The sequence below is a fragment of the Anabrus simplex genome, chromosome X (genome assembly GCF_040414725.1).
Source record: "Anabrus simplex isolate iqAnaSimp1 chromosome X, ASM4041472v1, whole genome shotgun sequence".
Taxonomy (NCBI): Eukaryota; Metazoa; Arthropoda; class Insecta; order Orthoptera; family Tettigoniidae; genus Anabrus; species Anabrus simplex.
In genome coordinates this window covers 222,495,269-222,517,868 of record NC_090279.1, presented here as the reverse complement: position 1 = coordinate 222,517,868, position 22,600 = coordinate 222,495,269, and the positions used below count along the sequence as shown (strand labels likewise).

The 22,600-nt window shown below is 40.0% G+C and overlaps 1 protein-coding gene across 3 annotated transcripts in view; it reads right to left on the bottom strand.

Moving 5' to 3' along the window:
- Positions 1-22,600, bottom strand: part of LOC136886854 (serine protease gd) — a 134,366-nt gene that overhangs the window by 9,907 nt on the left and 101,859 nt on the right. For all 3 annotated transcript variants that reach the window (XM_067159706.2, XM_067159707.2, XM_067159705.2), the window contains exons 4-8: positions 21,560-21,985; positions 7,988-8,149; positions 5,644-5,759; positions 5,405-5,572; positions 3,764-3,920 (exon numbers count right to left, since the gene is read on the bottom strand). In XM_067159706.2, coding sequence (XP_067015807.2) covers positions 3,764-3,920; positions 5,405-5,572; positions 5,644-5,759; positions 7,988-8,149; positions 21,560-21,985 — 1,029 coding nt within the window. The remainder of the gene's footprint in view (positions 1-3,763; positions 3,921-5,404; positions 5,573-5,643; positions 5,760-7,987; positions 8,150-21,559; positions 21,986-22,600) is intronic.

The window sequence follows — 22,600 nt, the reverse complement described above, 5'->3', positions numbered from 1 at the left end:
TTACAATATCATTAAAACTGTGATGGCCTTGAGTGTAAGCACAATCATCGAAGGGGGATGTTTCTTCAATTCCCATAGTATGAATACACGATGGTAAAATCACTGTCCATTATTTAAAACGGAAGTGTGAACGTAATAAACATGTTAAAATGTATACGGTTGGTATATCTGAAAGTAGAAAAAAAAAATGTAACTTCTTGTAGAGGCGTTGCTAATGATAAAACGTATGTCAGAGGTAGCGGATGTCAGTAATTATGTTGGTAGTCGATTGGATCTAAAAGACAGTCAAGTTGATGTATAACTCCGTTGAAACATTTGTTGGAAGAAATGATCAAGTTTTTCTGAAACAAAATGTTGAAGAAAGTTAGTTAAATAATACCGTACTGTACAAGAGACTTCCCGTATGTCAAAAATGCCTAAGGCGGTACTTACTCGTACGGTGCGTATTAAGTACGTCGGGCTGTTCCAGCAACGCTAGCTTGACTGAGCTTTCTACTTCTAGTATTATAACGGTGTGGCTGAGGCAGTGAAGGACATGGAGGGGGGGTAATGGTGGGTAGATCCTTGCGCGCATGTGTTGTTATTGAAGGGCTGTTAGGAGCAAGATGGGCGGGCCTAACATTTGACGAGGTGGTGGAAGCTTTAGAACAAGAAGTTCTAAAAGTTTGCGGGATTGTATTATGTTTTGAATTCACCATGCCTAATAACTTTGGAGTTAGCTCATATAAAGGATCTTTTGCTTCCGTGGCATCGTTAAGATTATGGTCTTTGTTATAGGCTTGGTCTAAAAAGATGTAAAGATTTTCTAATTCATTCATAAGTTTTCCTTTGCCTATATATTTTAGAATAGTGAGATCTTTATCAATTGATGTAAACTGATGTCCTGTTTCACTCATGTGTGAGCTCATCGCTGAATATTTGTTGTGCTTTAAGGCATTGTAATGCTCCATATATCTCGTATAAAAGCTGCGCCCAGTCTGTCCAACATAACTAAATCCACACTGAGCACAAGTTAATCTGTAAATACCAGATCTTGAAAAACGGCTGTTTTTATAATTGACTTTATTATGATTAAAAAATATACTTTGATTTGTATTTACTGTTCTGAAAGCAAATTTAGTGTCGTATTTCTTCAGTGTGTAGGCGATCTGATGGATGGCTGGGTTATTGTATGTAAATGTAGCGTAACTAGTTTTTTTTTTTAGGTTTATCAGGAATGAGATTCGTGGATAGTTTATATTTAACTTTATTGATTAACTGGTTAATCATTTCAACTTTGAACCCATTAAGCTTAGCCAAGTTCCTTATATAGTTTAATTCTATTTTTAAATTGTTGGGGGAGAGTGAGATTTTTAAGGCTCTGTGTATTAAATTATAGAATGATGCTTGTTTTTGAGATTTAGGATGTAAAGAGAAATTATTTATGGTCATAGGAGATTGTGTGGGTTTTCTGTAGATTTTAAAATCGAAAGTATTATTGGCGCGCGTGATCGTTATATCTAAAAAATTAAAATCTAAAAAACTAATGTGAACGAGAGATTCACAATCAATATACGTCTTGCGATATACAGGTTTCAATAAACATCGCACATTTCTCGTATTAATAAATGTCGATATTTCATTTGAAAGCAGCCAATGAGCAAAGGACTTCCAGCCACTTGCGTACAAAGCTGAAATGGCAGGATTTGAAAACAAATGTTTGAAGTTCACCAAAAAATAAGCTAAAATCTGGATAAATAATAGAAGAACAGGGAGGCGGGAAAAACTGTCAAAAATCGGGAGTCTCCAGCCTAAATCAGGAAAGTTGACAGGTGTGTGACTGCATGTCAAATTAGTCTATTTATAAGACTGTTGCGGTCGCACGATTTTCAGGATTTTTGTATATTTTCAGTAAAAAGTTCTTAAAAATAGTTTTTAAAAGGAAAGCATGGAGTGTAATACATTTTAATAAGTACTAATATCATAGCCTATTGAAATAAAAATATTTTTGTTTTGTACTTTTCATTATATCTTTACAGCCATCCTGAGTTTCCAAAAAAGTGTTCCAAAATGTTATTGTCTAAATGTTTGCACCCATACGAGACACGAAAATACTCGACTTACCCGAGAAAGTCAAATCACAATGTTGTTCACAATTTTATGCACTTCAAAAAAATATATACACTTTAGGTGATATATACACAAATAAAGACATATATGTACATATATACACAAGCACTAGAACACCTCCGCAAAGTCACTCAGAGGAGCTACCAGAAGTAGACTGCTCTCTCCTTTCAGGCCTCCTAAAGTGCTGTAAATTGTGGTAACACTCCCTGTGAACTGCACAGTTACAACATGGGGTCCAATATCGGGTCCTTCCCGTTTTTTTTTTTTTTTTTTTTTTTTTTTTTTTTTTTTTTTTTTTTTTTTTTTGTGCACAGATTAGGCATAAACGTTCCAGCTTTCCAGGAAGTCTCTCAAGCTTCTGTGCAGGGTCTCCATCTCCAGCAGGGCTTGGGATTTGTGGAGGAATATGGTCAGTTGAAGTTGATAGACATTCAACAATACTAACACTGGTAATGAAATCTCTTCTTGTTGTCGGCTTGTCAGTGTTCAAGCTGTACAGAACAAAAGCACTGAATAGTGCCAAGTCAATCAAATTGAAAAAGATTTTCTTCCAGTACTTGTGTGTACTTCTGAATTTTAAGACTGCGCAGTTCATTTAAATGACAATCTACTGCCTAGCAACTAGAGTCAAAAGAGAAACTGTAATCTGCTGTTTAAAATGATACTACATAGAGCACATTTGTGTGTTACTATGCATAATGAGAGCGTGTCTAATGAACGGCTGCAAAACAGTTGATGTATCGTTGTTGACCACGACGTGTACAAAAATGGTGATACATCATCGTTTAACCATTTGAGGGTTCAGCAATTTAACGCACACACCTATGCCACGTTCTTTTTCTTCACGTAAATACAGTATAGCACTTTTCAGTAGTGCTGTTCTCGAAATCACGGTTCAAAGTTACCTGAATCTATCTCTTTGTAGATAATCTTTTGAGGATCTGAGAGACAAAGTAGGTAGAACCCCTCCACGCTCACTGCATGCACTACAGCAATTCGCTGCCCTTTTCCTAATGGGATTTCAACTGGAGGGTGTTCACCATTCACTCTGAAACCATTGTTGTTGTTTATAAAAATGAAGATACACCCACTTTTTCTATACCGTCTCATTCTGTATGCAGATAATGTCTGATCTTTCCATTAAATATTTCCTTCCTTCCTCATTCTTAGAGTAGTGCAAACCACCCTGAAGCCCACAGAGAACCTTAAAGCATTATATATTGCCAGAATTATCCTGTGAAATAATTGCCTGTTGAAAAGCTTCTTCTCTCCATTTATGTCGTGTTTCAATTGGAAGACCATGTTCATCTGCTTCACAATGTTCAAGACAGCTGCACATGTGACTCACACATTCAATTTTCTTAATATTTCTCGCAGCATTCCCGAAGTAATTGCAAATAGCAAACACGATGCAACGTTTCAGTTTTAGCTCTACTTCATGACAACAGCAATGTTACATTTTCCTCTCAAATTACGCAGGAGGTGCCAGCTGCAATCGCAAGTGCATCACTTTCCTTGGTTTAACCGTTATGTGATGGCAGTCTGACGATACGGACACACATGGTGTATCAGTGTCCGGTTGTCGTGGGATAGAACACAGTATCTGGTTGCTCCTTGAGGTGAAAGGGGCATTCAATGATAGGAGTGTACTTACTGTTACGGAACCCAGCACATAATGTCCTGTTGCTCGTGATGCTGTAGAAGTCCATTCTGCTGTGTAGACACTCTTCCTGAGAAACGATGGGCATCTCGACGAGGCGCGGCTCATCCGTGGTCTTCGAGCCCAGCTCATCGCGTCCCCAGCCCACCACCTGTACAAAGTAAACCGTTAATCCTGCCTGTCTGAGGGAGGAGTGACAATGTGCCTGCCAATACTTTCAATGCAAACCCATCAATATACATACATTCAGAAAAAAAAGAAATGCTACGGAATGAACAAAACTCGTATTTGAAATGAGTGTGGCAACACAGCACAAAAGACGCTGAGGCCACTCATCAATAGCTGCACAAACTATGATCAGTGGAATTTTTTTCAACAGCTGATGCAACTGATTTTTTTACATCTCAAGATTGCGGTGCCGTTTTTGACATGCTATTGCCTCAAGCTTCTGCCAGAGAGAATAATCCAATGGACTGACGTCTGGACAGGCCATCATTTTCGCTTTGTGTGCAGTAGCACTGTCGTGCTGAAAAGTCCTCGATCTCCCTTCAACAGCTCTGAATTGATACATTGTCTGGTAGACAGCAGCAGAAGTCTTTACTGCACCTTTGCAAAAATGCACCTCCAATGCTCCCTTGCGGAAAACCGCCCACCATACCATGACAGAAGCAGGGTAATGTCGTGATGCACACATGGAACTTTCTCTTGGAGGACCGTGCACACACATGATCGTTTTGCTTGTTGAACAACGCTTCCACAGTGAATTTTTTTTTTTAGCTGAGAAGGATGTCACGATACTGGCTCTCCCCATATGTTGTTAACAAACCCTGGGATCAAACCCGTGGCATCTCCTTTATTTTTTCAGTCAGTAAATGCTGTGTGCACAACACGTAAATCATCCTTCAAAATATGTGACATAGTTCGTGGAGGTATACTCATTTTTCACGCAAAGGGTTACGTTCAATCCTTGTACAAACAGCATTCACAACTAGGACGGCAATCAACAGTTGCACCCGTTTGTTTAAACCGTGCTATTCCCCGAAACCAGAATCATTCATTGTTACCAAAAAGTGTCAGCTTAGAAGAAATGTCCTCATCTTGCTATCTGCAACAAAATAACGCTAATAGAGCGATGACACTCCCCACTGGCACACTGCAAGCTCATTACTATGGAATCGCGAAGGTGACAGTACTGTATGTGTTCAAAACAACACACTTCTTCCTGTTGCCAAAACTGAAAATGTACCTGAAGGGGCAATGATTTCAGACAGAGACTGAAATTCATAATACGTACCAGTAACTACTTTGCCGAGGTGTGGAATTTAGTCCCGCCAGTAAATCTACCAACACAGTGCTGATGTATTTGAGCACCTTAAAATTCCACCGGACTGAGTTAGGACTGAACCTAGCAAATTGGGGTCAGAAGGCCAGCGCCCGTCAGTCGTGGTATGCTTATGGCAACAGCAGCCTCTAAAGGGGACTACTCTCAAGGTTTCTGGTTTTGTTTCGGTGTAAAACTTTCAGGACAAATTCCTTTCCATGTTAATTATAGGAAGAGAAGTGCCTGCATCAACCTGCTGGATTACATGCAGATGAACCATGGAAATCTAATGATTATACCGAGTTGTTACTTACAGTGCCTAGCGTGCCGACGAGTGGCTCCAGGCTCGGAGAGCGATCCCACAGACATATAGGTATCACATAGCGAGTGAACACTGCAGGCTCGGTCAGGAGCAACACGGCGACGTCAGCATCGAAACTCGTACCGAGTCCAAAGTCGGGATGTACAAAAGCTCTCTCCACCTGTGGGTAAAGACAACCATCAGCGACAAGTCTCACGGGCAAGGACACGCACCATTATCACCGTACCGTACCTCTCGGGGTTGAACGTCCGGCTCGGCAAAGCGTCGCAGTCTGTACTTTCCCAGATAAACGACCAGCGCCTTGGGGTTTACTGGTGGTCGATCTGGGAGCTTTATGCAGTGACCCGCTGAAACAGGAGAGAGCAATTGTTATTAGTTTCTTGAAATGTAACTCACTTGTTTGTCCCATTCTCTTACTGTGCACTGTGCTCTGCTACCAGTGGCATCTCACATTTGAGGGGTTTTCCTGCTTTAACACAAGACATGTCCTCAGCTCGAGGTGGTCGCACAAGCTGCATGTACATGGCCATCAAAGAAATATATAATATTATACCTCGTTGAAGAAATTCCTGAACTGTGGACAGCCGGTGACCAATGACCTGCGTCTGTTCATCCTATTTCATTTTGCTAGTTGCTGTACGTTGCACCGACACAGATAGGTCTTATGGCGACGATGCGACAGGAAAGGCCTAGGAATGCGAAGGAAGTGGCCGTGGGCTTAATTAAGGTACAGCCCCAGCATTTGCCTGGTGTGAAAATGGGAAACCACGGAAAACCATCTTCAGGGTTGCCGAAAGTGGGCTTCGAACCCACTATCTCCCAATTACTGGATACTGGCCGCACTTAAGCGACTGCTTGGTCATCCTATTTCAAACAGGATTTTGAAAGAAACTCATATTCTGTGACAGCCAATTTTGTGCAGTTGAGTGTACCATTTCAATAAGAAACACCGGCCTCTAATAGTGCTAACCACTATGCTAGAGAAGTGACTGTGTGCATCCGTGATGATAGTTGCTTTCTACACCAAAGTTCTGAAACTTCTTCCTACAACAGCGTCTCCCTTCAAAGGTTGACGATCCAATTAATTATGATAACTTGTGAAGCAGCTCAAAGTTCGTCCATACCAGCTGCACAGGTCTCTTTTATTGATTTTGAACTAAAGGAAATTGGTGCCTTCAATACTTTATTAAAGTATGTGTCTTGCTCATACTGCAACAATTACCAACAATACATAATACTGCCAACTTCAATTAATGAAATAAATTTACAAAAAATTAAAGTCTCCTGGTAACATTTTGCCCCCCCTCACCTCGTCCAGGGTGAACCTGAACTATCCTACTAAGGCCACTGTTATCCTCAATTAACAGGACCAAATAACTGACATCAATACGTCGATCGGTATCATGCCGCCCCCCCCCTCAGATCGTTCAGGGTGAACCTGAACTATCGTACTCTAGGCCACTGTTATCCTCAATTAACAGGACCAAATAACTGACATCAATACGTCGATCAGTATCATGCCCCCCCCCCCCTCACCTGGTACAGGGTGAACCTGAACTATCGTACTCTAGGCCACTGTTATCCTCAATTAACAGCACCAAATAACTGACATCAATACGTCGATCGGTATCATGCCACTTGACACTTTTTTGCAATCCCTGCGAGTATTCTCACTGCCATCTCTGCCACAACTGCTGCCAACCTCACAAGTGGTTATCGGGTTCTCTCGATGCATCCCTTTGCACAGGTTGCACGATCAAGTCACTTAGAAGAAAATGTGCAGGTGTTAGGACCTTTAAATCATTTGGCAAGGGAGTAAGTACAGCCTCAATATCACTACGAATGGTGTACGTTTCCTCAAAGGTTAGCTGCATCCCTGTATTTCAGTTAGCTATTTTGCTTTACGTCGCACCGACACAGATAGGTCTTATGGCGACAATGGAATGAGAAAGGCCTAGGAATGGGAAGGAACCTGCCATGGCCTTAATTAAGGTACAGCCCCAGCATTTGCCTGGTGTGAAAATGGGAAACCACGGAAAACCATCTTCAGGTCTGCCAACAGTGGGGTTCACAGCTGCGAGCCAACTCGCCCGGTAGCTCTTCATCATCTTTACAGCTGCTTGCCACAATCCCCCAAAGTGGGGTGATGAGAGAGGAATGAAACTCCACTCTATCTGCTGCCGAGCGTGATGAAGTAATACTCGTGGACTAGACATCTTGTAGTGTGTTCGCTGCTCCAAGGAAATTCTTCCCATTATCACAGAAAAGCTTGAGTCGTTAGTTCCGACATTAATTCTAAATGCACTGCCTTGGTACTGAAGCATGTAAATAAAGCTACAGAGCCTCTTCTGTGGCTTTCTCTCACAGATCTTGGACCTGCATAGTCCACTCCTGACCCCTTCTTTTGGTAAATTTGCCATGCGTATTTTTGAATCTGTAGGATGGTAGCAAAAGCTATCACTTGCTTCTCTGAATGCGCTGATATCACAAGCGAACTAATAATGGTACAGGACAGACACAAACATTACCTGCTAGTTATAGTCCCAAGCGTTCAACTAGAATACACCATGCTAACCTGTGACGACGTGTCTTCTGTTGATAAGCGTGCCGCTACACAAGAACTCCTGCCCTCGAAGGGTGGTGTTGAAGATAGCTACAATCCACGGCCACTCTCCTCGCTTCGTGACATGACCGTTCACCACAAGCTCGTTGGCCTGTACGGATCGCCCACAAATGTCTGAAACAGTGGAATCACATGGAAAGTCAAACACCAAGGAGACATGACAGTGTGAGAAGAGAAAACACAAAAAGACTTTCCTGATCAACCCCAGTTTTTCCCAGCTTCATCCCAAGTTAGAGATATTTTCAGAAAATCTACTAACATTCAAGAGATTTCTGAATTGAAAGTTGGAAATATTACTTCTACCAATGATAAAGATGTTGATTCCCATAGGAACCTGAAATACCGTTTTGAATGAATAAATTTATAATACCAATATAGTTGGTCCATTATTGGACATTATAAATTTTCCAGCTAACTCATTCCTGGTTGCCAGCGTTTCGCCCCAGTGTGCTAAGTTGGGCTCATCAGTTGGTAAATAGCACACCCACCAAGACGCATGACTCATTCGGAACAATATTTCAGGTTCCGTATGGGAATCAACATCTTTATCATCTGATCGCCAGGCAGGCATCGTTTTTTGAAAATGAGACAAAGTCTCTCGTAGTGCAATGACACTGCTGGTAGCTCCAAGTAGCCTACGCAGTGGCCTCCACGGTATGCACTAGCCATGCATCTTGGTAGGTTACCGACTGATGAGGCCGACTTAGCACACTGGGGCGAAACGCTGGACACCAGGAATGAGTTAGCTGGAAAATTTATAATGTCCAATAACGTACCAACTATATTGGTATTACTTCTAACGAGCGACTTGGACATGCAGTTAGGGGTGTGCGGGTGTGAGCTTCCATTCGGGAGATAGTGGGTTTGAATCCCACTGTCAACAACCCTGAGGATGGTTTTCCATGATTTCCCATTTTCACACCAGGTAAATGGTGGGGCTATACCTTAATTAAGGCCACGGCCGTTTCTTTCCAACTCCTCGGCCTTTCCTATCCTATCGTCGCCATAAGACCTATCTGTGTCGGTGCGATGTAAAGCCACTAGCAAAAATATATATACATATTACTTTTAAAAGGGATATATGTGATACTTTAAATCTGTATTATATGAAAGTGGTCCAGGACAGACTGGAAAATCTCCTGCCCCCAAAATAAATTTCAATTCTTGAGAATTCAGCTTGTTAGTCAATGTTCCATACACCGACTACAGAAACTGAAATTGTGGTTAGGTCAAAGATAATATTAGAGACGATGGAATCAGTAACATCTTTTTGATTAACATGCCATGAGTAGAACCAGACAAATGGCTAGGACTACACCAATGGTGTGTGTATCTTGTCTTCTTTCACCAAATTCCTCGAGTCGGTAGTAAAAGTAAGATTAACCGCGTAACTTCTTGACTGGCTTTCTTCCACATTAGCTACGTTTCACATAGTGACTCTGATACAATAACAACAAAACTGCGGCAAGCCTTTTCATTGACCTAGCGAAAGCGCTTGATACAGTTAATCATCCAGTCTCCTGAATAAGTTAACAGCACATGCAGTAGGTGGTTCCAAAGTTACCGTATTTCTCCGAATTCAAGATGACCCCCACTTTTTCCTTCAAAAATTTAAATGAGGCTTAAAAAGTGCTTTGTAAAATCTTATGAATGCCTTTCTTGAAAGTACGCCTTTCTAGACTATCTTGACGCCATTGCCATATTTTTTTGTGGCTGCATAATTATTCTTTATTCTGACAGGTTTAATAACCTTGTTCCGTGTGCCTCTACAATACGACAATCCTGCTGTCTATGAAACTGTTAACCAGCTGCCGCTACATGCACGTTTCACTGGCTAGCAAAACACGGACGTTGAAGGTCAACGAACAAGTTTGTTGCGCCGTGGTATGGCCATTCCGCCCTTGCGTTTTTCGCGCACATACCTCACAATTTCATCTTCGACCTCTTTAAAGCGTCCTTGCTGCGGCCCACTGAATGCAGTTCTTTATAGTACGCATTTTTTAGATCTATCTTTGTCTTCAAGCTAACGCTGAACATTGGCTTTAGTTAGGCGAATGCCGTATTTTTTTGCAGCTGCACAATTATTCTTCATTTCCATGTGTTTAATACCCATTGTCATAATATTAACGAGAATCCGCTGAAAACTTACCGGCAATGTATCTTTACAATACAATGATCCATCACGAAAATATTCCTGCTGTCTATAAAACTTCATTTTACTAAGCGTCAGGTACAGTAGACACTCTGGCGCCGAGTGGCCGTGGCCTAAGACTCGCATGTTCTGCGGATTTGAGAAACGTGTCCTTCTCTCTTCACTATTTCCCAAGATCCAGTGACGTTACACAACCTGTTGATTGTGTGTGCATGGGGGGAGTAGCAGCATGGTCACCGTGGTAGCTACCAATGGTATTCACAGGAGATTCTGAGTAAAACAAGTCGTCTTGGATTTGGAGAAATGTTTGAATTATACAATGAGACTAGAATGAACAATTACATTTGGTAATAGGAAAATTGACACTATATGGTAAAGTGCTGTTATTTGCAGGTGATATTTTCCTGTTTTTATTTTATCAAGATGACACTGAAGAACAAATAAGGGATAAAGTACAAAGAGATTTAGATACTCAAATATTTCTAAAAGTAAATACATGTTTTTCCACAAGCCATCTTATACAAGAGAGTAAAAGTGTTGAAAGAGTCGCAACACAACTTTATGCTGGATATAGAAGCTAAGATCACTTTGCAATTCGTGCAATAGAGAAGAAATAAATGAACTTGAAATAAACAAAGGGCCATAACGTTTTTAAACGCTCCTCTCAGAATGCACTACTCCTGTACGAATTTAAAAATGGTATGGTCACCTTAAACACAGAAATTAGGTACTGGCCATGTATCTTCTTCACGGTATGGAATAAAAGGCAGAGTATATTCTCCTGCAGCATCATGTAACAAATTGGCAACTGAGTTAAGAAGTATTATAAAATTTTCACTATTTACGAAGTCTGTTTTTAGATATTTTTTACAAAAATATATAGAAATGTATTCATTATTATTGCTACATAATTGCTAATTATCTCCAGTGTACTGTACAGAGATGAGTTATTCACAACATTTATTTAACATGGGACCGGTTTCGACATTTAAATGTCATCATCAGCCACAAACAAGTGAGCGAGGACATAATAATTAAAATTGGTGTAGTGACACAAGAGGAAATGTTATATGCCCATTCATACCTTATGTACAATGTTTTCTTACTAATCAAAGATTCGCCTCACATTTAAACACCGCTCTACGTCATCACACTATTATTTAGAAAATCATACAAAATCAACCAGTAAATATACCCCCCTAAACCCCATGGCACTACAGCCCTTGAAGGGCCTTGGCCTACCAAGCGACCGCTGCTCAACCGAAGGCCTGCAGATTACAATAAAATCTATATAACATTTTTCATCAACATGTTTTTTGTACAATCATTGTTATAAAGAACACATTCATGAAAACAGGAATCGAGTGTGGACTCAGTCTATCTCTGTTCCTTAATAGTTTCGTAACAGAGACAGAAATTTGGGATAGTAGATTGGATCTCTCTTAGGAGTTGAGAGCTTAGGTCACCAAGTGATGACTACGTGTGGAGAAATTATGACGAAAGTTGGTTTAATAAGACATGCAGTATACACAGCTATGTACAGTGATCTATGAAGATTCGTAGTGTGGTCAACGGAGGAGTCTTCTCTTAATCTCAGTAAGTTATTATTACAGTATTACTAGAGGGCGCGTCCCCAGGTGGCGGATAGGGGGCTGGCTGAAATACCCAACACAACCTGTGGACCAACTGGCAGCCCAGTTCCTGGGGGCTTTAAAATACTGGGACATCCTCTCTCCAGGGGTCACAAATACAGAGGGCCAAAGCCCAGGATATGGGTGAAGACCCCCAGGCGATCAGTGGCAGAGAAAGTGGACTGCGGTACGGCATCGGAAACTTGTACCGTCTGTACTCCAGGGGAGCAGCCTAGAATAACACCTGGCAGTAGGTCTATTGTAATGGGTACTAGTAAATCAACCGCGTAAAATGTTGGGGCATCCCCTGCAGTACTCAGGGTACTGGGTGACCAGTAACCAACATATGACCCTGACACGAAATACTGAGGAAGCAGTAGATTTCATGGAGAAGGAGAAGGTGGCTGAGTGAAGTACACATTATACTGGAGTGGTGGCCAAGAGGCAATAAACGGAGTGGGACTCATCATTTCATAGCAATTGGAGGAGTATGTTGAAGTGGGACTCATCATTTCATAGCAATTGGAGGAGTATGTTGAAGTGGGACTCGTCATTTTATAGCAATTGGAGGAGTATGTTGAAGTGGGACTCATCATTTCATAGCAATTGGAGGAGTATGTTGAAGTGGGACTCATCATTTCATAGCAATTGGAGGAGTATGTTGAAAGTGGGACTCATCATTTCAAAATCAAAATCAAAATCTCTTTATTTGCAAATGAGGTGTCTACCTCGGTGGCAAATGGTACACTAAAATACATTATTGTCAAGCACTAAATATTAAATTAACAAGAGAAGAAAATTTTTCCTATAATACAATATTATACAATTTACGCTAACAATGTTTTCTATTAAACACACAGCTCATCCTTAATAAATTTATATTGTTTACAAAATTCTACTTATAATATATCCTGTCCTACTTACAAATATAGTCAACTGATATACAGTATGTGGAATTACTTCAAATGATACTATACAACTGGTATAACATTAATATTTACATTGCATTTATTTATTTACTTTTTTTTTTTTTTTTTTTTTTTACCCGTTCTGGATCCTAAGTAGCATAACGACCTGCTGCGTCTTAACCAGAGCCCCTTTTGCCACCACTTTTCAGAGTTCCTGAAGGGCCTTCACAGCTACCATAGCGGTCCCAGGGCCCTCGAAGTCCCCACTGTACTTCACCCCTACAGGCAGTCCCCTACTTTGGCTGTCCAAACTCCTTAGGACAGGGGATGGAATTAATTTATTCACACACATTTTTTTATATACAATAACCTGCACTGGTCGAATGCCCTCTAACATTTCATTTATTTTCTCTGTTGCTGTTTATTCTCTTCTTGAATATCTGTACAGATTTTGGAAAAGGATCAAACACTACCCCTGGTAAACTGTTCCACTCCTTCACACCCTTCCCAATGAATGAAAATTTACCCCAATCGCTTCTGCTAAAATTCCTTCTAATTTTATATTTGTGGTCAGTCCTGCCGATATAATTATTTTCCAACTGAAGCCTCTCACGGATATCTCCCCATGCTTCTTCTCCTGTATAGGCTCTATATAATCCTGTAAGTCTAGTTTTCTCCCTTCTCTTACTTAAAGTTTCCCACCCAAGTTCCTTTAACATTTCTGATACACTACTCTTTCTCCTGAAATCCCCTGTTACAAATCTTGCTGCTTTCCTCTGCACACTATCTATTTCTTTTATTAGGTATTCTTGGTGAGGATCCCAAACACTGTTTGCATATTCCAATAATGGACGAACCATACTCAAGTAACTTTTTTCTTTTAATTCTTTGTTGCATCCTTTAAGTAGCCTCATTATGACATGTAATGATCTGTATGCTTTCCCAACAATGTCATCAATATGACCCTTCCAGTGCAAATTACTTTCAAATCTCACACCTAAGTATTTGCACTTGCCATCTTTTGGGATAACTACCTCATCCAAAGTATATTCAAATTCAGTTTTAAAGCTCCTGTTTGTAAAAGTTGTAACAGTTGATTTGCCTCCATTAACCTTCATATTATTTTCTTCAACCCATTGTTGGATACTTTCAAGGTCCCTTTGTAATTCTGAACAATCCTCAATGTTGTTTATTTCTCTATAAACAATTATGTCATCTGCATACAATCTTATTTTTGATAGCAATTTCATAGCAATTGGAGGAGTATGTTGAAGTGGGACTCATCATTTCATAGCAATTGGAGGAGTATGTTGAAAGTGGGACTCATCATTTCATAGCAATTGGAGGAGTATGTTGAAAGTGGGACTCATCATTTCATAGCAATTGGAGGAGTATGTTGAAGTGGTAGAATGTGTGACTGACAGAATAAAGATGAAGAATGAAGTGATGGACTTCATACAAGTGTGTGCACCACAGGCGGGAAACAGGGAGGAAGATATTGAAGGATTCTTGGAGAAAGTAGAAAGATAAATTTCAGGTGTGAAAGTGGGTATTATGGGAAACGAGAGACAAGGAAGTCATTGGACCATATGGATATGGATAAAACACTCCTGAAGGAGATGAACTAGTGGACATCTGTGAAAAGAATGGACTTATAGTGGGGAATACATGGTTTCAAAAGAAAAACAGCAAGAAAATTACAAGATATGCATGGGGTAACAGAAGAACAAAATCAGCAATTGACTACTTTTTGCTGGAAAGGACAAATCGCAGGAAGTTGATGGATGTGACAGCTTTACCAGGAGAAGCATTTGATGGGGACTATAGAGTTGTGGTGGCAAAAACTAAAAGAGATAAGAGAAAATAAAATAAAAGTATGGAAATTGAAAGACAAAAATGTACAGGAAGTTTTTTTTTAGGAAAGATTGAAGCATCAAATCCCAGTTACTGAAGTGAAAAATGTAGAAGAGGAGTGGGCCAATGTTAGTGCAGCAGAGAGTGAAAGAGAGTGAGATCAAACAGGTGTAAGAAGGTGGTAGGAGAAGAAGAGTTTGGAAAAATTTACACAAAAAATGGAAGCGGATGTAAGTGGCAATAAAAGCATGCTGTATGGACTTATAAGAAGTAAGAGGACAGAAAGAGTTATCACAAAACTAGTGAAAAAGAAAGATGGAGAATTGTTAACACACCCAGAAGAGATAAAGAGAAGATCGAAGGAGTATTTTGATACGCTATTGAATGTGCAAAACTGTACAGGGGAGAGAGAAGCAATACAGTGTGAGGACTCAACAATTGAGGATAATATAACAATGCGGGAAGTGGAGTTACCGGTACGAAGATGGGAAAAGCAACAGGGATGGATGAAATCAGTGTGGAAATGCTAAAGGCTGCTGGACCTGTTGGTATGCAATGGTTGTACCAATTACTAAAGTGTACCACAAGACTGGATAAAAGGGATAATAATACCAGTGCTTGGGGTAACTATAGAGGAATCACAGGTAGTTAAAATACTGGAAAGGATATTAGAAAGACTGAAGGAGAGTTACAAGAGGAGCATGAGACAGCCGATGGTCACGACTTTCATAGATATAGAAAAGGATATGATAGTGTCCCCAGAGAGAAGGTTTGGGAAACCATGGTTAAAAAGAGACTTGGAAGAGAAATGTTAGAAATGGTGCAAGCAATGTACAATTGCGATCACAAAAATTCTGGGTGGAAAAGGAAACAGGTAACATTTCGGCAAAGATTTTGGCCAACGATGAGGATGAAGGAGAAGTAACCAGGAGGTGTGGCTTGCGATGTTGCGCACTCAGAGGCCAAACTCCATTTTTTCAGGAACCGATTAAGATGTTTCTATGGTTAAACATTTTGGCTGTACTAGGAAAACAATTAACTGTAATTTAACTGCAATAAAGTGCACACGATGTAATCCCACCCCAGTATATGGCATTTAATTGTTTGATCAGCACTATATTGATGAAAATATGGGTCATTCTTTCTTACAGTGGTTGAGCGCGATGCCATTTGATAATGAAGCCATAGCCAAGACCCCTTAACATTTCAGCCAGACTTTGCACACAAGAATTACAAAGACACTGGAGAATTTGACCCTCAATGAGTTACCTTGAAGGAGGCGTGTGGTTCCTCCCTTCATTTCATAATCATAAGTTATGAATTTCATTATGGTCCGTATTGACAATTGATCACTATCAAAGGGTAGGAAGGGTCCACCTATTCAATACTATTAGAATGTCGAGCCATTGGGACGTGTGCAGGCGGAGAAGCAAGTACCTTCCCCTTTCGTTCATGCTCCACCTCCCCTCAATCTTCAGATGTGTACATGTGTTGATGCGTCTGATGGATGTGAGAGAGTGGGCTGTACTGATTTCTTGCCACAAGATACTAAAGATTTCCAGGGTACAACAACTGTGTTAGCAGTTGGAAAGACAGAATGGTTTAGAAATAAGACTGGACTAAGACAGCGGAGTGTGGTGTCTGTCTATTATGGTCATGAAAAGGAAACAAAGGAAGAACTGCTATTTGCAGATGATGATGTGATCTGGGGAAAGAACAGCAAAGAAGTGCAACAACAACTAGATGTACTGAATGAAAAAATTGAGAAGTATGGCATGACGGTACAGAGAAAAGCAAGACTATGGTGATGTCAAGAGGAGAAAGGCAATTAAAGGGCACTGAAAATTGGAAGGCAGAGTCTGGAAATTGTGGACAGCTTCAAATACCGGAAGTGAATTAATGCAAAACGCTAAGGTGGACATGGAGATTAACAGGAGGGTACAGCAGGGCAATGCATTCTACCAAAGTGTTTGGAGCAAACAAGTTTCAAGGAAAAGTAAAGAGATAATGTACTAAAATGTACTCTGTACCCATACTGACGTATGTAGCTGAGACTTGGAGTTTGACTAGCAGGTAAGAGAGTAGAATTCAAGCCAGTGAGTTGAAATTCCTAAGTATGATAGGAAAACTAAATGAGAGAACTGAAAAAAATAAACTAAGGTGGTTTGGACATGTAAAGAGGATGGAGGAGAATAGAATTACAAGACAAATGCTGGAGGCAAAGTACAAGGGCAAGAGAGCAAGAGGAAGACCTACAGTAGAATAAGGTGGATGGAATCAGTGAAGAATGGCATAAGAAGATGAAATTTAGACTGAGACAAGATCGTAGAAGAGGAATGGTAGAAGGAAAGAGGAAGATGGAGAAGTGCCGCAAATACCCCGACCCGGCACGAGCTGGATAAGGGGAAATGATGATGATGATGATGATGAAGATGATTACTAGAGTTACGCAATCCCTCCTCTAACTGACAGGAATTCGTCCAGCAACCATTCTGACAATTCTAACAGGGCCAACCCTATGGTCGCCGTCACAAGCTTAAAGAGTCTCTTGGGTAACGACACCCGTGTTTCAGAATCTCCCCTAAGTTTGGTTCTCCCAATATCTAGCCAATCAGGTGGCTAGAAGGCTGTTTTTTTCCAGTACGTTGCAGCTAGTTACTCACTGCCTTGATCTGTGCCCTGATTCACCCCTTTGTTGACCACACTGATTTCTCAGGATAAGGAAATCTCAACTCTACTGTTCAAAAATGTTCTTACTTCTACCCATTAAATATTCATAATATTCATTCTTTGAAATGCCTTTTTATATACCTATTTATACGCCTATAATCATTAATATTCCTGATGACTTCACTGCCATCATCTCTCCTACTTCCCAAATGTGGGTCAATTCTCGGAGTGGTTGACGGTCGTGTGTTCGATCCAGATATAACAATATGTCTTCTTTCTTTTGCTATACAATAAATAAAGTGTGTTCCCCAAAACATGCATATGAACATTTGTCCTGTTCATCGTTAACGAGTTGTACTGGTACGACAGTCATTACACTCCATAATGACAATGTTTAATACACAAAATTCCTTTAAAAAAGAAGAAAAGAACCACCCACCTTAGTGAATACAATTCAGTATATTAAAAACAGCTATTACAATAAAAAAATTTGTATTTGTTTCAGCCAATATTTAGGCCCTCCTCAGCTGTGCATTAAAAACAATGAACAGATAAAATGAGGAGAGAAACAAATGATGTAAATTGAAACTACTTAAAGAAGGTGCAAGGTGACTGTTAGGGCACTTAGCAATCACGTCAAAGACAAAATGATGGAGTCAACCCGGAACATTGGTTGCTTAGTTGACAACGTTCTATTTCAAAATCCACAAAGACAGAAAAGGAAAGAAGAATGTTATAGATGAACATTTTTATATAACTTTTTCGTGAAATCTTTTAAACAATTTCAGTACATCTGAGCTAAGAGGAAAGTGTTGAAAGGTGTAAAAAAACACCAGACAATGCATATGAAAACATGTGCACCAAGAGATCACAGTCTTTAGTTAGTACAAGTGGGCTATCTGGTCACTCTCTTAGACAATGAATTGCAGGTTACCGACCGACCGGGAGGAATTGCTATTTTCAACTTGACATAACTTCGACCAACTCGAGCGATTGAGACGAAACTCAAAGGTATGAGTTCCACCTCTGTGCGCTTAAAGGTGTGGACGCCAGTCCACTTTCTGACTGATTTTAATTTTGTGTTCATTAGTACGGAATTTCACGACTTTGTCCGTATCCATAACTAGGCTATCACAAGACACCACGCTAGGCTACTCTAACTTCTGAATGGAATGCTCGCTGCTAACAAAACTGAACATTCCTGAGGATCCCTGAAGGTGCAACTTATCCTGCCAAGTTCAGGAATTTGGGGCCTTTTCCCATAATCACCCAACTGTGGCGAAGGATATTACGTTTCTTTCACAAGGGATGATAAATAACATTTTCAGGGCTAGGAAATATGTCATCGTACAAAGCGGTAATAGCAACAATTTGTGAGATAGGAAACTTAAAAGGATCCACCTTTTCAATACAAATAAATGTTATAAGTTTATTTACAACATATATTTACAGTTGGAACTAGTTTCGACGCTGTTTGGCGTCATCTTCAGCCAAAATGTGGAAGTAGGCATAGGCATAAGCATGCAGACATTTACATTATACAAGATGTTAAATCAGTGTGATTAAATAAGAGACATGAAATAGTGAATTACAATGTCAGTTTACAAAATGGTCATGAAGGGTGAGTCAAAATTGTATAAACATGAGTTAGGGCTCAAAAACATAATCACTTAAAAAAACATATAAACCGCAACAAAACCACGTGGAAGTTCGAGATGAAATTGGCATTGGAGATTCAAATTATTTCAGACATCTCAAAAATGCACACTTGGCAGTAAAGGTTCGAATTTGTAGATATTCAGTAATGTCACTTCAAAACAGTCCATGAAGGGTGAAACAAAAGCTATAACTCACACGAGTTAGGACTCATTAAATACTAATTTCAAATACATATAACATATTCAAATTTTTGTAAGTACAAGGTGAAATTGGCAGTTAAAGAATTAAAATTTGTAGACACTTCTTCTTTCAGATGCCATATAGGTCAAGTGCAGCATAAGTATGAGTCAGGGCTCAACATATCCAAACTTGTATAAATGAATATAACATATCTAAATCCAAGTGTGAGATGAACATGGTAGTTAAAGAATCACATTTGTTGAGGGTGTAGTAAACATATTCAGCTCGACAAGAATACAAAATTCAAATTATGTAAGACGTTCCTACGAGAGCTTAGAAGTTTACTGTGCTAATATTTGTGGTCTATTGTTGCAACGTTACGTGTAGGGTGGGGGCAGTTTCTATGATGTTCACAGTTCATTGCGGGACATAAGGCGGTAAAGCTATGGCGCGAGATGAAGAGGAACAGAGCACGGTGGATAGTTTAGGTCGGGGGAACGGCCATTGTTGGATAATTTTTTTTTTTTTAATTTAAAAATTTTGTGACGCAACAAGCGAATTATATTCGAATTTACGTGTTCATGAGGAACACGTCTAACGAGGTTTCACTGTTCTTCGCTAGGCTGAAGATGACCTCAAGAGGGATGAAACATGTACCTACAACTCTGCTTTAAGATTAGTATTGTAAAGGTGGAACTTCTAATGTTACGGGCTAAACACATCATACATTACTTGTAATATAATAATAATAATAATAATAATAATAATAACGTGAAAGTTTTCATTTTTTTTCTTTTTAAGCGATTTTTATGTGTTGTACTGTCATTATTGGCACATCCCACTTCCAGAAACTGTAGCTCAAAATGAGTCACAAGTCTGATGGCTACCAAACAGCATGAAATAACTTAAAGCAGACATAACTGAACTTCTAACAATCAGATGGTAAATTAAAAGACAGGAGAACTTATTTAAAGATAAAAACTTCATTGTTCCGTATTGAAATTATTGATGTTAAAAATTAAATAATTGAAAAGGAGGTTCAACCTTTTAAGTATTGAATAGGTTGAACCTCCTTTTCAATTATTTAATTTTTAAAGGAGAACTTATGACAGAATTATTCACTTCCCAATTAATACGTATTAATAGGAGAGACAAGAAAGGACAGAGTGACGTCATAAAGGAAATGTGAATGGAAAAGCTTCTCGACAGGATGGCGAGGGATAAACTTTACTTGCTTGGAACAGGGAACTGGAAATCAAGTAGGGATGACATAAAATTGTTAGTGTTGAACTGTAGAAGTATTGTAAGGAAAGGAATAGAATTAAGTAATTTAATAGATATATATTTACCAGATATTGTAATAGGAGTTGAATCATGGCTGAGAAATGATATAATGGATGCAGAAATATGCTCACAGCACTGGAGTGTGTATCATAGAGATAGGATAGGAATGGTGGGAGGGGGAGTGTTCATTCTGATGAAAGAAGAATTTGTAAGCTACGAAAAAGTTAAAGATGAGACACATGAAATTCTAGGTGTAAGGCTCATTAGATAATAGGCAACTTGATATATTTGGAGTGTACAGATCGGGAAAGGGTAGCACTGACGCGGATTCGGAATTATTTGATAGGATAGTCAGCTATGTGGGAAACGACATGGAAAGAAATGTGATTGTAGCAGGAGATCTGAATTTGCCAGATGTCAATTGGGAAGGAAATGCGAACGACAGGAAGCATGACCGACAAATGGCAAATAAGTTAATATGGGAAGGACAGCTGATTCAGAAAGTGATGGAACCAACCAGAGGGAAAAATATCCTGGATGTGGTGCTGATAAAACCAGATGAGCTCTATAGGGAAACTGAAGTAATAGATGGTATTAGTGATCATGAAGCTGTTTTTGTCGTAGTTCAAAATAAATGTGATAGAAAGGAAGGTCTTAAAAGTAGGACTGTTAGGCAGTACCATATGGCTGATAAAGCAGGCATGAGGCAGTTTCTAAAAAGTAATTATGATCGGTGGAAAACGGTAAATAAAAATGTAAACAGACTCTGGGATGGGTTTAAAGAAATTGTTGAGGAATGCGAAAACAGGTTTGTACCTTAAAGGGTGGTAAGGAATGGTAAAGACTCACCTTATTATAATAGAGAAATAAAGAGACTAAGAAGGAGGTGCAGACTGGAAAGAAATAGAGTTAGAAATGGCTGTGGAAGTAAGGAGAAATTGAAGGAACTTACTAGAAAATTGAATCTAGCAAAGAAGGCAGCTAAGGATAACATGATGGCAAGCATAATTGGCAGTCATACGAATTTTAGTGAAAAATGGAAGGGTATGTATAGGTATAATGTTAAGACGATGGAGACCCACACTAAGGCGGTTGAAAATAATCAAGAATATTATAACTAGAAGAGACCTGGATTGGAGGCGGGAGCTGGACAAGGGAATGGATGAAAACGATCAGAGATGTGTACCTTTAGAAGCCACGTTAGGTCTGGTAGATGCTGAAACTCGTTCACTCTGATTTGGCTGTGTCCAAGGATTGCTCAAGGGCGGTCGTTCACGTTCGTTAAAATCAATATCTTCGAACTGGGACACAGGGGATCGTCGACTGGAACTGGGCTGCGTCCAAGGTGCAGGGGTAGGCTTCTCCCACGGTCTCGATGCCGGTCTCTCCTTGGGCTCAGCCTGCTCGTAGGAGGGGTAGAAATCTTCAGGAACGACGTTCACATCTGGCCTGTTGTTGCCAAAGTCTCCACCGTCTGGCTCGAAGCCATTGAAGCCCGTGTTAGCTCCACCGAATCCTAAAGTGTCCAGGCCATTGTTGGGAGAGTTGAGAGTATTTGCCAGGGGGTAAAGCGTGTGGTCCAGCGAGATCTTGGTCAGCACGGGGGCACTCACTGCAACAGCCAAATACAATATTTAACAAAAATTTGTGGTTCTTAAATAAATAAATATAGATAGATAGATAAACAGATAGGTAAATAAAGAAATCAAACTCTGATCTGCATTTAGGGCACAGATTCCCTTAGGGAACCTGAATGAGTGAACAATATAATGGGTCCGTTATTGGACATTATAAATTTTCAGGCTAACTGATTTGTGTTGCCAGCGTCTCACTCCAGTGTGCTCGTCCTTTGGTAACCTACCAAGACGCATAGCCAATGCTGGCAACACGAATGAATTAGCCTGAAAATTTATAATGTCCAATAACGGACCCATTATACTGGAATTTACTCATTCAGGACAAATAATTCAGGTTCCCTAAAGGAATCTATATCCGTATCATCTGATAGCCTGGCAAGCTTCAAGTTTCGAAAAAGAGACAAAGTCTCTCATAGTGCATTGGCCTCCACGGAACTGTCCCGGCATTGGCCTTAGTGCAGGAGAATGGCCACGGCCGCCTGAGAGACGGCGTCAGGGGAGGAATGAAAACATTTTAGTAGCAGTAGCCTCCACGGCACGCACTAGCCAACTGACGAACACGAGTTAGCCTGAAAATTTATAATGTCCAA